This window comes from Lytechinus variegatus, chromosome 13 (assembly GCF_018143015.1).
Source record: "Lytechinus variegatus isolate NC3 chromosome 13, Lvar_3.0, whole genome shotgun sequence".
NCBI lineage: Eukaryota > Metazoa > Echinodermata > Echinoidea > Temnopleuroida > Toxopneustidae > Lytechinus > Lytechinus variegatus.
In genome coordinates this window covers 18,385,373-18,403,278 of record NC_054752.1, presented here as the reverse complement: position 1 = coordinate 18,403,278, position 17,906 = coordinate 18,385,373, and the positions used below count along the sequence as shown (strand labels likewise).

General features: G+C 36.6%; 1 protein-coding gene across 1 annotated transcript; it reads right to left on the bottom strand.

Moving 5' to 3' along the window:
* Window positions 1-2,677: 2,677 nt before the first annotated feature.
* Window positions 2,678-16,600, bottom strand: LOC121425863 (actin-related protein 2/3 complex subunit 2-like). Its single transcript, XM_041621944.1, has 9 exons — window positions 16,392-16,600; window positions 10,458-10,492; window positions 9,716-9,828; window positions 9,139-9,371; window positions 8,123-8,216; window positions 7,006-7,132; window positions 4,358-4,458; window positions 3,686-3,792; window positions 2,678-2,746 (listed from the first exon to the last, which is right to left on the bottom strand). Exons 1-9 carry the CDS (start codon window positions 16,463-16,465, stop codon window positions 2,722-2,724), a joined length of 909 nt encoding a protein of 302 aa, XP_041477878.1. The 5' UTR covers window positions 16,466-16,600; the 3' UTR covers window positions 2,678-2,721.
* Window positions 16,601-17,906: the final 1,306 nt, after the last annotated feature.

Genomic DNA, 17,906 nt, shown 5'->3' with positions numbered 1-17,906 from the left:
TGTATCTTCCCAGATCAATGATTCTGACTGGCTTTATTGGCATCAAGTTTACTACAAACCTGTGTCAAAAAGAAAAAGTTCTAAAAAAATGCATGTTTCAAAATTGGTAACATAAGTAGTGCTCCAAGAAGTATTCTAAATTTGCATTCCGTCTAAATTCTTTTCTCATGATTTGTACAATCATAATAATAATAATCATTATAGTACGACTTTCTCCCATAATCTCACTTTTCATATATAGAAGGGAAGTGCGGCAAAACACTCTTGAAAGTGATTGATAATATGCAATAACAATATATTGCAGTACTAGAATGCACTGCTATAGTGTATATCATTTGATAAATTCATAAAGGAGCTTGCTAGTGCTACATATACTATATAGATGAAGCCCATATGAATTGTTCACATGAACACCTTGGAGAGAGTATTCATAAATATCTCGTAATATCTTTGTTTTAATATGATTTGGAAAGTCCTTAACTTAATTCTAGCAGATCCAGAAATTATGTACAATACTGGATACACCAATGCATCAATCAGCATAATTCAACAAATAATAAAATTAGCCAGAATTAATCAATTTATGCTTAAACCTAGCACCCAATAGAAGTCATTGAACTAGAAATATCCTGGTCCTATTTCACAAAATTGTCATCGAAGATAAAATTACAAATTGTTGTAAAAAACAAAGGTCTGAAAGAAAATCAGTTGATTACTTACATGTATGTAAAGAAAACTCTTGCATCATCAAGAGTTTTAAAACTATCGAAAGGGATACTAGTATGATTTATTAAACCCAAAATCAAATTAAATTCATTACCAAGAGCTTCTGGGTCCTGTTTCATAAAGAGTAGTTATGCACAGTTTCTATCACAAGGTTGCTATCAGCCAATCAAATTGCATGATTTCAGTAGCTTTAAACTGTTGTTGAAAATTTGGTATTGTAATAATTTTTTTGAAACAGGACCCTGGAATCATTACGATTGATTGAACAAAATTTATTTTTTAAAATAAATGACAGAGCAAGAGCGAGTTTTATCAAACAGGGCTCAGGTTCACAACTTCATATAATAATTTTCTATTCTTAAGACTCATTTTACACTGTACAATACTCTCCATCAACAACAAAAAACTGCAAAATATATATTCAGAATGTTTGATATTAGCTTATTTTGGTAGATACATGATATAAAACAAATTTACTTTGGAACATACCTAGTGTTTCCTACCTCCAATCTACTTCCTCCAGTGTATGGTCGATAATATTGGTGAATTAAGAACTTTTCCCCAAGAGTACATATTAAAATGAAAACGGAGACAAGTTCGGTATTCCTGCTACATACTAGCTGCATGGATAAATGAATTACCTCTTAATCTCTCTCTGTCTGTCTCTGCCAGCAACGAGACAGGGAAGATCATATTTTGGTCAGAGTTTGTCCAAGAAATGTATAAAAAAAAAGAGAAATCTCTCTCTCCTATCTAAGACACGTTCTTCCTCTTTCTTTCGACTGATATACTCAATTGTCAAATGCATTGACTCATTCCCATGACGAATGAGAAACAATGAAGCCATCTCACCTTTATTTTGCCTATCAATATGTGAATTTCACTCACACCTAGGACTCTAATTGTGCCGATGATAGATATGCATTACTGATATTCATCAGATCTATTTTTGCTTATTTATACACGTAGAAAGAACTAAGGCGGCAATAGAAATTTACATCATTCAGTGATGAAGCATGAGGACTTTGCATACAAGAACAAAACACTTGGGTATTGGCTTACAGAGTGGACAGAAAATTTCCCTGATAGAGCCTTAGAAATTGAATGTTGACTCACTCTAATACTTTGCAGCAAGATTTGGCTAGAGAGCTCAAAGCATAACCATGGAGAGTTGAGTTCAAATGTCACAAAACTTGGAATACAAACTCCAAGGGAGACAGGAATGGGGTAGGTGGGGCAAGATGGCATGTGTACTGGATGGGGGAGGGGCGGGGCTGTAGTGTAAGATTTGGTAAATGATGATGGATTCCACGCTGAGTATACCAGTCTCAAGCTGGTCCCACAACACAAACCTGAGGATCAGGGCCCGTCTTAGGAAGAGTTGCAATAGATTCGATCACTCGCAACTATGGATGGCCAGCAACAACTATAATGCATGTTTATTGCAAATATTTTCTAACTATGATGTACATGTATATACATGCATTCATCGTTTTCTTGAAAATTCACTGTGCTTCTCTTTGCTTACATAGGACATTGGGATAATTCCTTTAGAAAAATTATGACGCTGTTGGACTTCCATAGATTTATGATTGATTGGATCAATCGTAACTCTTTGTAAGATGGGGCACCGGGGGTTTCACAAAGATTTAAGTATGACTTAGGTCGCACTTAAATGTCGACGCGTACATGATATGCAACGCGCAATCTTATTGATCAATACGCAGTAGTGCGCGTCCTCTTGGCATGATCTGACCAATGCTGTCATGCGCGCAACTAGACATTTAAGTGCGACTCTAAGTCATACTTAAATCTTTGTGAAACACCGCCCAGATCATACAATCAATATTCACCATTGATTGTACATTGTGGTTAATGCAATCGCTTGCAAACAGTGTTGTTGTGATCAATGACAGAGCTTTGTGTTATGGGGCCTTTTATCTCAGGTTCCAAAATCTTTCTAGTAATGCTATTCTTCTGTGATGGTTGATGTTTCTATTGTTGGACAAAGGTTCTTCCTCTGCAGAAATGAAAAGAAGATGGGAAAAAAACAACATAAAAGGATCGTTTAGATGGACTAGATTTGAGCTTTTTGTGAGGATATCGTTCATTACTCAAGCATGCTATATGCCTCAGGACCAAGTCATGTTACGTTAGTCTGTGATTTTCACTTACAGATCCTGTAATTCACTGCAAATCCTGGCATCTGATTGGCAGGAAGTAAATTAGTTGGTGAAAACACTGACAAAAACAATTCATGAACATCTTCCTTGGGATTTTTTCACAAAAGTTGCTAGAGGCTGACAGTTGGTCATTATCTGGAAGTTACCATAGTAAAAGTCGGACGCATTTGCTACTCTGCCAATAAGGCGCAAGTCACTGCTACTGGAACAAGCGATTCTGTCCCAGGTAATGTTTTCTTTTTTCATGCAGTGTCCCAACAAAAAAAAGTGAGAGTATCACAATTCATCCACAGAATCCCAGATTAAATTGCTCTGGGGAGCGTTTCATGAAAGGACTTGTCACACATTTTATCCGACAGTTACTATAGTAAAAGTGCTTCTCAACCAATTAGAATCCAGGAAAGTTGTCATATCTGACAACTTGTCAGATGAAAATATTGATGAAATGCCCCCCCCCCCCATCTCACCATTTTAGGTGTTGCATGTATTATAGTGCTATCACATCGTTCCTTGCAAGCCTTGCATGCCCGCACATCGATGGTATCACACACAGTAGCCCGCAGAAGTGCACGCAAGTTCTATTTTGAACATGCTCAAAAGTTTGTTGTGGATGAGATGCAGACAATCACTTGCAACTCACCTGCAAAGCTTGCACAGAACTACATGTATGTGACACTGACTTTACATGGCATGAGTGCAAACAATGAAGGAGATACGTTAGACGTACAAATAAAAGGAAATGAAGTGTCAGGGCAAGGTTAGAGGGGTAAACTTACGTAACAGTTTTCTTCTGTGTCTTCTGACTCTGGTCTTCTGGTTGAGCTCTGTTGAGGATCTTCAAGAACTCTGAGGTGCGAAATCTCATCCGGGAATGAATGTAAGCCTGCTCATAAAAAAAAAATTAAAAAACAAGGAACAACAAAGATGATAACAAGATTCAGAGTATAAGTGTACACTTCAAATACTGTATGACTAGCAGATGAGGAAAAGATTACATCACCAACTGCGATGCGATACTGGTAAAATTATTCCCTGTGTTTCGACATAACTGTGATATCATTACTAGTGCCAAGTTGGTATGGCACAAGCACAACTTTTCCCAACCATTTCTGTTGGGACTCAATTCAAGACATTTTTCGGAAGAGGTCCACCAAATTACAATGAATTTTAAACCTACATGTAAACTGATTAAGATCTAATTGATTTCACTCTTCACACTGAAATTTTCTCATGACATATTTTAAGAGATATAAGAGCCAAATCTGAGTTATCAATATTGTAACAAAGTGCTTGCATGCACCTCTTCTGGGGCTAATTTCATTCATCTATCTTGAAATTGCCTATTTTCAAGATATTTCTCATGTCAGTTATTTCCCTTGATGAATTTCGGCAGCATGATTAATGAATGATGATCGTAGAGAGCAAATAGTAACAGGTGTTTCATTTACCTTTGAACACTTTATGTGATAGTGTAGATAGTCTCGGAACGTATGGATGAGATTGATGGTGTTGTCTCGTGCCTTCGGATTTGTGTGACGTTTCTCCAATACTACAAAAACAAATAAACAGAAAGCAAAATATTTAAAACATAGAAGAAACCTGTGTAATTCACAAAAACCAGTGATGCAATGATTTTAATTGTGCATAGTTCAATACTTCTTTAGGGAAAAATTCCAACCACAAGAAAATTCACTATAGGCAAGCATTTCTGAGTATAAACATCATTGTAATTAACATTGACTTATCCCAGGGGCTAGGGCATAAGTTTGGTTTGATGTTTAATGGGTTTTTATGACTTGCCTGCACGAATTGAATACAATAGATAATATTGATCTAAAATCTATTGCTATATCACTTGTGATACTGGCTGGATTTATATGGTGCTTTTTCCAGAGGATATCAAACCTACATGTAACTATTTCCCTGCTTTAGCTCTAGCTGGCATTTAATTCCAGCACTCAATACACCCAAGGAAGAAATTCAACCTGGGCTCCGTAACACAAAGGTTTGCAATCAATCGCTAAATACCAATGACCAATCAAGATCGTTGTTGCACGAGCACTCTATGTAAAATACTGACTGGGAACCAATCAGCGCATTTCTTTCATACTTGCAATTCATCGCAAACCTTTGTGTTACGGAGCCCAGGTCTTCATCACCTCACCAGGCTCTACTGCAGCACAATGTGGATAGATTTCTTGCTCAAGGAAACATGTATTGGCTGCGGTTCGATCACACGACCCTCTGATTTACAGATAATAGAACCAATACGCTACAAATACAACTTGCCATTTGAAAACCAATTACTGTTCATTTATCCAAGTATCCATGCCACAGTATTTTAATAGCACTGCGATATAGACACAGCGATTAAGGCCGTAAATTTCAAAAACACAGCAACTAAGGACACAAATTCAAAAACTTATGCAAGGCAAGGTCATTTATTCAAGGACATATTTCTATGTTACAGCACAAGTAGAAAATGAAAAAGAGAAAACAAGCCTCAGATGAGAGGAACATTGAGGCCAATTAAATAGGCATTCAACACCTTCAATGGCCATGGACTTAACCCTAAATAGACTGGGCTATTTCGACGCCTAAGAAGACGGGGGGGGGGCTGATTCAGCCCCCCTTATGATCTCGGCCGTCGATCGCGCATTGGCGCATGCATTACCCATGGCATTACCTACAACACTATAACATCAAATTCTGCAAAAAAACTCATGTCTCATTAATTATGCTAATTTATGCTAATCATATTTGCTCAATTTTAATAATAATAAATAATAAAATATTTTTATATCTAATCTAATAAAATAATCCAATATATTTTTTTATCAAATATTTCAACATCTAGATACATTTATCAAATTTATTTTTTAAAAATTTCAACATCACATTTATTTTCTTATGTATTCTACTGTTTTCTAAATTTCTTATGTATTTCTATGTTTTTCGACTTTTTGTTTTTATTTTTTTTCAATGGAAATTGTCGGGGACTTTATTTTGACCATAAAAAAGATAAAATTAATTGATTTTAAGCAGTAAAAGGAAAAATAATGATACATTTATGAATTTTGGCTAAAAACACAATTTGCATTGGATTTGTACACAAATTCACGTTTTTTTAGTAATTTTGGGTCTGCATGCACTTATGAAATGTTGCGTAATTTCGGAACTGCGTACCCGTGGGTCACCATTTTGGTCTCAAAAGTTGCGCGAGACTTGAAAGTAAAAAGTCAGCGAGCGACATGGTCAAAAAAATTTGCACGGCGGATTTATCGCGAAAAATGTCGAGGGAGGCTGAATCAGCCCCCCCCCCCAGTCTTTTTAGGGTTAAACCCTTTTCTCACAAAATATTACTTAACCCACTATAGGTGGGGCTTAATGGCATGTTAGCCCCATGTTTAGTCGGGGTTAAGCCTACTCAACTTTTATTTTTCATGATGTTCTGGTAAAATGGGCTAACTCTAGTCTGCAAGCACAGACCCTGATTGAAACTTTGATCAACAAATGTGTCTCCACGCAAAGACTAGCACATACAAAACTTGCCGTTTCAATTCGAGAGGGCCTTCAGTACACAAGGCATGAGTTGGCTGCAATTCAGTCCCTTTTATACTCAAGTGTAGGGTTCGCACAGAAGACTAGGCTAACCCTCCTATAGTACAAGACAATCTTGCCCTGCAAAATAGCAGGGATAGCTGGGCAAAAGCGGTGTTTAAGATGAAAGTCATGGGTTAAGAGTCAACGTGAGAACAGAAACCTGGCCAAGCCAAGGATAGTGCTCCATCATGTACATGTATGCCCCAGAGAGCAGGGGAGCCAGCACTGTTGTCCAATCAGAGATAAGCACTCGTGAAAGGCTACCACCAGTCCAGGATTACTGAATTTTGTGTGAGAAAAGCAAATATTTCCTTAGGCTTAGCCGGGACTAGGCAGCAAATTTGGCTAGTGCGGACAGGAAACATAAAATTAAGGAGGTTAAGGTAAGTATGGGATTACTGGTTGTCTTGGTTTTAGAACATTGTGAGAAAAGGGTATAACACACCCTCTCAATTAAGAAACTTCTTTAGGAATGACTGCAAAGAGCACTCACCGAATGTGACGTATCCAATATTATCTCCTACGGCTGCATTAGATCCCTCAAGTTCACGGGGCGGTTCTTTGTGACTGAATAGGACCTGAGGAGCAGTGTGACTCGCTTTACGTCCCTCTTTAAATTCCTAAGGGAGAAGAAATCACATCAAAGCATGGAAAATAATCTAATAAGATGAATAATCACACATTACTCTGCGATTTCTTTCCTAGCCCGGCCTCAACAATAATTTCCCATACCCAATAAATCTTGCCAACCTTTACTTTTGAATTCAAATTTGACCCGCCAAAATAATTATTTTCTTCCACTGTTACCGTGAACAAATACTCTCTGCACCATTTTCAAGGAATGATAACCTGGGGCCTGTCTTACAAAGAGTTGTGATTGATCCAATCAATCGCAACTATGGACAGCCAGCAATGTCAACATCTAAGATTACTCTTTGTTCAAAACATTTTCTAGAAATGATGTATATTCATACATGAACTATTTTGTTGTCAATTCAGTATGCTTCTCTTTGTTTTCAAAGGACATTGTGCAAATTTCCTCAAGAAAAAATTGATGGATTTCCATATACTTGAGATTGATCGGATCAATCGTAACTCTTTGTCAGATGAGGCCCTGCCATGTATCCCTTTACCGGTACCTCACCTTGGTTGAGCACATCAAATTATGGATGAATTTTGTTCTGAAGAAATATAATGCCCGGAGGTTTTATAAAGCTGTTATATATAGTTAAGAGTGACTTAAAGAACGGCTGGTGATCAAGTCATGGTCCTTTGAGAATATTAGACAGTCAAAAAGAACAAGAAATCAGAGACAGAAAATTTTGTGAAGGTCTCACATATAGGGGGTCGGACATACATATTTTATGGAATTGCCCATAAGAAAATGGGCAATTCCATAGAATATGTATGAGCGACCTCCTACTTGGGGGCTTTCCTGAAGAGATTACTCTCTGTTTTTTTGCTCATGTGAAATTTCGTAACGATCTTCAATTACAATGGCTTTATTAGTCCATGAAGTGAAAAATGAATTGAGAGAAAAGGGGGTCAGATGAGAATTCATTTTTCATATTCAATCAGCAAATCATCAACATTTGTTTCTTTTTACTTACTTGCATAAAGACTTTTCCTATAATGACATCATCATCGTCCTTGAAAATCGTACTGAATATTACAGTAACTCTGTCACCTTGAGAGGAGACGTACCTGCAAATTACAAGAACCGACATTACATGGCTTGGTTTTCTTTAATATCACTGCTGCAAGACTTTTATACAAAAAGCAAATTTTAGCAAATATTATTACAATAAACATGCAGTCCATCACTGAATCTACAGCCCGGCTCACACTATGCGATTTAATGCGATCCGATTTTCAAAGAAATCATAATAACATGTGACATGAACGTTCCAACCCATGAAATCTTAGCGAACCGATGTCAGAATAGTTGAAGGACTACTGAAATCAAAATTCCATGTAGTTCAAGCCTCGATGTAGGAATAAAAGCAAATTCAATTCTAAATTGTAATGATATCATCATCAGCACTTTACTACGACAACAGGGCTTGCCCTAAAGCAAAATTAAGATTTCGTTATTCCTAACATTATGCCGAACTTCAAATAAAGCAATTTTTCTTTTTCAAACTTTCATATTTAATGCAAAATGTGATTTATTATTAAGAAATAATGTTGTATCAGAACGCACAGTGTGAGATGGGCTTGCCAAACCCTTAAGTCAACTTTTAATAGGAGTGTAACCATGCTTAATACATATACATGCATAAGATTGGAGCAAAAATGCTGAAATTTCATACAAATTTGGGGACAATGAATAATGGGTACAAGTCCATTTCAGTGTCTTGTTTGTGCCTAACACTCAGCCCCTAAAAACTAGTGTTTCCAACACAGCTGGATTCATGCCTGGTGGGTGTTTCAAAAAGCTGTTCATAAGTTAAGAGCGACTTTAAGAGCAACTGGTGATCCTTTCTTGTGGTAAATGATATTGACCATTAAATGATCATTGGTGATTATTTAGAGCTAAAGAAAGGTACACCAGTCATTCTTAAAGTTGCTCTTAACTTACGAACAGCTTTATGAAAGACCCACCTGGTTTTATCGTCCTACTTACATTGTTTCATCATCTCTGTAATTGATGACGGCTGTGGTCTTACTAGCCACCTCTTCGTCCTGGTATTTGAAGTACTTTTCAAATACCGATGCAAAACAATTCCTCTTCAAGAGTGCCGCTTTCTCTGCCGCCTCCGCCTTATTGGCCGGTAAGTTGTCGAGGTCGTACAATATCGAAACACTATAACCCTCCTCCGTTGTGGTTATGTGGTTGCCGTACTCGCGACGAAGAAGCTAGGAGTTTTTAAAAATAATCAGTCTTGTGTCATACATACATGCTTTTTGGATTTGTTGCAGTTCAAATAACTTTTTAACAACATTAATTCATGGACATCACATTCAATTGGTAACAGACTCTCAGGTCAATCACTGCAATATACATGTAGATCATGATGTTTGATTAATTAGCCTCACTGGGACAATTTTTTGCTCAGGTGATCACTGAAAAATATTTGCTTAGTTTAAATGTTAACATTTTAAACATTTTTTAGTTCTGGTATGTCACATAAATGGAGCCATTCCGATGAAATGGCCCATTTGCTTTAAATTAACTGTTTATTAGTAAAAGCTTGTCTAACCTCATCTGCTCCATGCTTTTCTAATTCCTGGTAGAATTTCAGACTGACACTGACTCTAATCTTTGATCTGTCCCCATCAGGGTTTGAAATGCGGTAGAGAACTCCATCGAAATCTGAAGGAAAAAAAATAAATAAAAGAAATTTCTTATTTGGAATAATGAACGTAAATAATTACGCAAGTTGTTGTTACAATCTAGCAAGTGGAACACCTGTGGCAGTCTCACTTGCATTATACGATTCAATACAGCATCAGTGCTAACTCTGAAAACAGCTATTGAATAATAATTCACATAAGAAAACACTCATATCATAATAATATACTATGTCCATTGACCCAAAATGACCTTTGACCATGACCATGTGACCCAAAACATGTGCAAAACAATCATTCATACTTGATTACCCTTTATCTATGTTTCATGAACTATGGGTAGATCCATAAACTTTAAGTTGATCATGCCAATTAAGTTATGATGCCAATTCAACAAATACCCCAAAACGGCCAAATTCATTGACCTTAATTGACCTTTGATCTTGGTCATGTGACCTGAAATGCGGAACCACTATATTTAGGGATACATGGTTACCTTGTGTCCAAGTTTCACACACTACATGTAGATCCATAGCCGTTTTAAAGTTATCAAAGTTCATTGACCAGAATGCTTAATTTCGGTGTAAATATTCTTTTGTAACAGATTTTATAACCTAGATACAGTAGAAAGAGTGAGAGAGTCAAACTCACCTGCTATTTTAATGTCGATTCCATCTGGTTTTCCTCTGTAAGAAAAGACAGGGAAAGAGTTAAAATGCAAGGTCATACAGACAATTGTACTATTCCTAGAACATTGTATGTACATGTAGCTCAAAGCAGGAAAGTGGGATGTACACTCTCTGCATAAAGGCAGTTTAATGCTTCATGTACTGTATATCAATAGCCAATTTCTGTGTTCGTTGAAGTGTGAAATCATGAATTCTAAACTGAAATTAGAGATCAAACTGATGACCACATCAAACAGAACATTTGCCAAGCAAAGCAAAAAAAAAAGCCCCAATCTCTCTCGATGCAGTAACATTGGCATGTTGGGTAGTCCATCCGTGATGGCAAAATCATGCAAGTAATTTTTGGGTGTTTTTCTGTTTCTTAGAGTTTTGAATATGCTCTTTTATCTGGCAAAATTTCAAGTTCTAACACTAACAATTTTTTAAGATTCGAAAAACCAGTTTTAGTAGAATTGTCTCAAAAATCAGAAAATTTTAAAGGCAGAAGTACCACATTTCTGCATTGTAACGGTCGGCAGAACCGCATCATGCGCAGCAAGCTAGTCTACAAGATGTTGCTCAGCGCAATAAGGAACCGCCATTTAAACTTCTTAATCTCTGTGGTGCCATGGCTTCAAATTCAAGAGCCTGGAGAGGGAAACAGATTTTGAATTTAGCTTTAAAGAAAATCAAAATTTCCCAACTGAAACAAGGTAAGCCAGACTATCTTGTATATTTTACTTTATTGTTCAGATGATAAACATGAGATTTTATCAAAGACTAGCTCTACATATAGATCTAAGTTAGATCATACATTAGAGGTCTAACACCGATCATCATCTCTAAACTTTAAGGTAGGCCTAGAGTAAGGGTTTATAAACTATTTTTTTATAGATCTATGCATATGAATTTTGATCTAACTTTTGAGTTAAATAATGACTCTAGAATTGCACTGTAAGTAGAATTAGTCGCCATTGTGCCATATCTTCCTAGGGAAACTTCTGCAAAAATTAGTTAGCGTCAAGACTTAGTCTAACTAGAAACACCGACCTGACACAGTACATTAAGAATTAACTTTTACAATTAGCGATCTAAAACATTACAAGTTAACTTTACACAAAGTCTTCATAATAAACGACATGATACATGTAGCGATCCAACTTAGCTATAATTTTACTGTTAGATCTAAATCTATAACATGGTAGATCTACTTATAGACTGAATCAGTGACTTTGTTGTTTCAGTCTCAATGTATCCCACAGAAAACATATGCGTGCGGCAATACGATATCATTTTCAAGTGACCAAACTTTTTCACATGCAAGGGGGTGCGATTGGAAGCTGATATTGTAAAAAAAAATAATAACTTTTTTTTACATGTTTATATTTTGTAGGTATTTGTATATTTTTGGTAAAAGTTTGATGAATTATATTAGAATATTTTGTTTGATATTGAATTCATAAGTGTTAGTTAATACCAGGGACTCCCTGGTATACACATAGTTTTGCCCGATAAAACTTTGAAATTTGGCAGGACATCCATAGTTTTGCCTGAGAAATTTTTGCAATGCCCAAGGACATACATTGTACGTAGTTTTGCATGAAAAAATTTTGCAATGCCCTGGACATCCATAGTTTTGCCTGATAAACTTTACAATGCACACAACATATATAGTTTTTCCTGATCAAAAGCTACATGTATGAGTGTAGTCGTCGATTTAATCGGGCAAAAGCTTGTAAGTTCTAGAAATTGAAGAAAATTACAAAATTTAATGAGGAAATCAAATATTTCTTTCTCCCAAATTTTGAGGTAACTTTTGAGCAATGTCTGTGCGGCTAATAAAGAATAGTCTAAGTTAGATTTAGAGGTCTATATTATTAAAGCAGGCCTACATGTAGATTGAATGCTTTTTAGTAGAAATGCCTTTTTTTTTCCCTACCTACTAGGTATGTTACAATAGTGCCCTCTTGGTGTATTCTGAATGAGGCATTGCGCGTGCTGCCTATGATCGCAGGGGGACTGTGAGGCCATTGTTTTGTATTGTGTCTGCATAGGCAAGGAAAGGATATCATCTCCCCTTTAAATCATTGTTAAAACATAGTTGAATGTTTAAGGCAGCTGTCTAGACATGAAAAACAATCTCACTCAGTGATCTTGCAACTCCGTGAGCTACTGGAACTTTGGCCTTGCTAATCATATTTACAAGTATCCCAACTTAAAAAGGTATTTATTCTGATTAAAAAAAAAACATTTTAATTACATTGTGGTGAAATTTGAATGAAATCTACTGATGTTAAGTCTGTTTTTTATGTCCGTTTCAGCAGTGTCTGTAATATCACATATACCTGTAGCTACATTGTGTGACGATGTGTGAGTGATGCTGTATGAATGAACGATTAATTATTAATTAATTGATGTATCAATCAATATATATTAAGGTTTCAATGCATAATTTGTCTGGTGGATTGTTAACTTTACCAAAGTTACAGCACATTCCTGGCTTTAACTGTGAAAGTTGCATCAAGACACCTTCATTCCAATGGAAGTTATAACTTACATTGTGTTTCGTGACAGCATCATTGCCGTACATGTCTTTTAATTAATTAATTTTCAAGGTTACCAGTAATTAGGCTTGATAAAAATATGTAATGAATTCTTCTCAGTACATACCTGTCAATCATTTCTGGAAGTTTCATGTACAAATCTTCTTTCAAAAGGAAACTACGAACATTTTTGTTTTTTTAGATAGTGCACTTTGGTCCCACTCAAAATTTAAGGTCACAACATTTGTTTTAAAAAACAAAGAAATACATAAGAATTGAATAGGCGATTTGTACGAACTTAAAACTATGATAACTTTATTATTTCTGGGGCTATTGACATGAATGCGGTGTTAAATGAAAGGTCTTGATGAGCTCTTAATGATGCTATGTAAACACCTCATTTTTTTTGTGTAACACACTATTAACCTACGGTACATGTACCGTAGGAAAATAAGAAATTAAAGTGAATAATGTTAACGAATAATGTTGATAGTAAATTTACTAAAAAGCAACGCTACAAACAGTGGCAGTAAAAGGCCCTGCCCGTAAGGTTAATTAAATTGGCCTTGCCTGAAGCCCTAAATTGGGAGTTGAATTGACTTCACCATACCGTATGGGCACTAGTATTCAACCCGGCATAATTCAAAGATTTTGACATATTCCCCAAAATATTTAGAATAAGCCTGAGTCATATCGATTATTTTGAAAACCGGTGTTCGACAGCTCTATTCGATCGAACATCGATGCATCGAATATTGAAGGCGGGAAAATTTAGTCTTTTGTTTTTGCGTACGCGTCGATGCGATGCGCTTTGCATATGCACTACGCACTAGCACTGACGGTAAGCGCGGGCGTTGGCCGGGTGAGCGTTGCACAAGCAGATGACAGAGCAAAGTTCGTTTGTATTTTCCATGATTACAAAACACACAAAAAAAGGTCGGGGACCAAAGCAGAATTCTTCCCAAAATATCTTCAACAATGATATTTGCAGATGACAACATATAAGTTTAAAATGAAACACTAATAAAGACATGAATCACTCAGAGTCGATCCGAATGATTTTCGGTCAACTAGCATTCGCAGTCCATTCACCAGCCCCGTCCGCAGCTCCGTACACTCACTATCCCGAAACGACAGGCGTGCTTGACGTCAGCGCCAGCAAACAAGTGCAATCAACGGAGAGCGCTGTAACTTGCCTGAGATTGTGTAGTTGGAACCAAAATGAGCTCCAAATAAATTTATGGGAATAAATACGTAATTTTCTCTGGATGGTCATTTGAATTGCTATTCAATGCTGATATAACCGATTGTGAGGAAAGATTGTGGAATATGAGTTATGACGATGTTCGAGAATTAATCCTGATAATGAGAATCTAGTTTTTTAGACGTAATTGAGCATGCGATCAAAATAAATACGAATGTTTCGAATCGAGCCCTAAATTCATCTAAATTATTACGATTTAACAAGATTTTATGGTCATACTAAGAATATTGACGATGTCAGCAAAGTATGTTATGTTCATATGGAAGAGTTAATACTGGCATTATTTCTATTGTTATTCCATCTCTGGACGTCTCCTCCAAGAAAATAAGCACAATGCGCATGCGTGTTCAATGACGTATGACATATTTTCCCATTCATGAAATCAGAGCCCAAAGTTGGGCACAAACTAGCTTCAAATTGATGGGGAAAAAATATTAAACGCAATTTTCTCTGTTTTGTCATGTAAAATGCACCGATTTTGCAAAATCTGCATCGGTGTTCGATGACATCGATCGAACACCAATTTTAAAATCGATTCGACTCAGGCTTAATTTAGAAATAGGGAATTTATCTTAATTTCATATCTTTGTTATATCCAGGATAATCTGTTTTCGATATTTTCTTTATCAATCTGTCGACTGTATGCGCAGAGGGTCGAATTATGCGGCAATGGCCTTTTGCACTGAATGGCACTAGTATTCAACCTAGCGAGGATAGATAGCAAATCTCAAAAGGGTTTAGATTGCTAAATTAGATCTACATGTAGATCTATGCAAGTTTCTGGCTTTGATTAATTCCAACCATGTTTGGTCTCATCTCAAATGGTCTAGTCCATAGTCGGATGGGACAAGGGCAGAATGAGAGACAGGACCATCTTTCATCGCTAGGTTGAATACTAGTGCCGATGGATTGAATACTAGTGCTAAAAACCATCGCCGTATAATTTGATCGCCCGCGCACACAGTCGACGGGTTGAAGAAAAAAGTAACGGAAAAAGAATAACCAGCATTTGCTCTTGGAAATAAGACAGGTCTGAAAATCAGAATAATTCTATTTTTCTATACATTTGAGGAAACTCTCCAAACGGGTTGAATACTAGTTCCCCTAAGGTAATCATAAAAATACAAAAAAAGGTGTCTGGAGAAAAAATTATTTTTCTTATTTCAAGAAAATATCACATTTTCTTTGTGAATTTGAAGAGAAATGACCTTCAGACTGACAGAAATGTAACATTTTTGAAAAAAAAATCAAATTATTGGCTGCAAAAAAGAATGATATTAGGTCAATTTTCAGCATTTATCTGCCATAGACTGTGTAGTTAAGAAATGGACACACACAAGTCCAAATTTTTAGCTTCCGAGAGCTGTCATAAATTTATTATCAATCCCAAAAACTTGTCCATAAAAAGTCAAATAGGATTTTTTATGCTCTTTCTGATGGTATGATTTTTATAAAGATTTGGAAACCAGATCACAATGAAAAATTGCAACAAAGTGAAAAAATTGTGCAAAACAGAAATATCATTTTCCCATAGAAAACGCATGGGGAAATGGCAATCTCAACACACACAAACATAAGGGTTTGCATTTTATCTCTAGTAAATCCTTATTTAACATGATCATAAACTTGTCCTTACTGTCAAAAGAAACCCCTGAATTTTCTCTTTCCATACATGCCAAACACAAGTTAATAATCAATTCAGATCAAATTCTTCTAGTAGCCTGAACTTCCCCCAAAAAATGTGCCATATTTTCCCCTAAATCAGCCTGTTCTATGGCATGCTGACACTTTCCAGTGTGGCTTCAGTGTGGCTTCAGACACCTAAATTTTGGTCACATAAAATAAACCACGAATAATTCCCTTAAGTTTAATAAAATCTAACATTATCTACCCGCTCCTGCACACACACTTAAAGTTAAAGAGATCTAAACTATTAACTGGATAACATTGTAACGTTAGATTTACAGTGAAGATCTCGAATCTACTGTGGTGTTAGTCTGTTAGTTACACTTCCTACAACACGACTCTCTCAGAATGGGACCGTGACCTCCATGTACGCACAAAGATGGGAGGCAACCCATTCACAATCACAAATCACTTCCTTACTCACCCGGCTACCGCTGTTTCGAATTTATTTAGAAGTGTCTCTTCGATTATTCTATTCTTTATCTCTAATAAAATCATCTTGATGCTGTGTCTCCAGTACCCAATAGAACTTTTCAGATTCTTCCAGCACTTTCCGGGGGAAAAAAGGTGTTTTTCTCAAGGTGGGCGACGTTCGACTTCACGTTTGTGCGAGAGAGAAATAGAAGGAAGTGAAAACAAGTTGTGTTTGCTGCCCTCTGTTGATGAGAGGGCGATAGTCCTTTATTTTTGCTAAAAGGGTGGGGGTAGTCTGCTGGGCAAACCCTTCACTCGAAATAAGGGTCTGAATGTGCAGCCTACTCATGCCTTGTGTACTGAAGGCTCTCTCACTCAGTATTGGAACAGCAAGTTTTGTATGTGCTAGTCTATGCGTGGAGGCACACATGTTGATCAAAGTTCCAATGAGGGTCTGTGCCTGCAGACTGCAGGGGGGGGGGGTGAATATCAGGTCTCACTGAACAAGAAGGGAGAGCGTTATTAGTATATATATCTCTGGGTAGGCCCTACTTCTTGTTCTTTAGGTATTGGGTACACTACCCAACACCCCACAGTGGAAGCCAACCGGGCAGGAAACAGGGCCCTGGGAACGATATTTTGACTGCTGGAGGTGCTGATGTAAATTTGAAAAGCAAAAAAAGAGGGGGTTTTCACAACAACATGGAGAACAAAAGCAAATAAGGGTGTTTCACTACATTATTAAGGTAATTTTGGTTATATTTTTCCACTTTTAAACATCTTCCAGAAAACCTGGAGGTGCTGCCTATGGAGAATAATACACGCATCACGCACAAGGAAAATGTTGGGGGTGCTACAATTCAACACCCCCAGCAACATGGCAGAAAGTGGGAAGATATTGATGGCGCGGAGAGAAAATATGCGTTTTAGTCTTTGCTTTGCTCAATTAAAATAAATTTATGAATAAAATGAGCACCGATTAGAAAAAATAAATAAAGCCAATATTTTTTTATACTTAAATACCTAAATGTGACCTCATATTTTACACGCCCCAGGCATGTACCCCTAGACTGTCTTAATCCTTATTTACCCCCCCCCCCCTTTTTTTTGCTTGATTTTAGCATTATCTTAATGAATTTTTTGTTCAAACTAATATTTTTCCCCCAGATCTATGAATAATAAATAGAAAATCGTACTTTTTTACTCACATTATCTCACTGTGTACAGATGAGGGGGGGTTGGGCGCCCCACCCCCCCCCCAAAAAAAAAATCACTACCAAGAAAAAAACAAAGAAAACGAAAGAAAGAAGTTGAAATATGAAATAATTTCTAAGATGTTAAGTGAAACTTAATCAAAAATTTGGATTTTCGTAATAAAAATGTTGATTTTTTTTTGCTCGCTCGCTTCCCCCATCTCACAACTTTTTATTTATTTTCACCGATACGCCATATCTGTCCCGCTCAAAATTGTTGGCTCATTACGCCACTGTATGCCTATACACTGATTCGTGTCACTTTTCAGGTT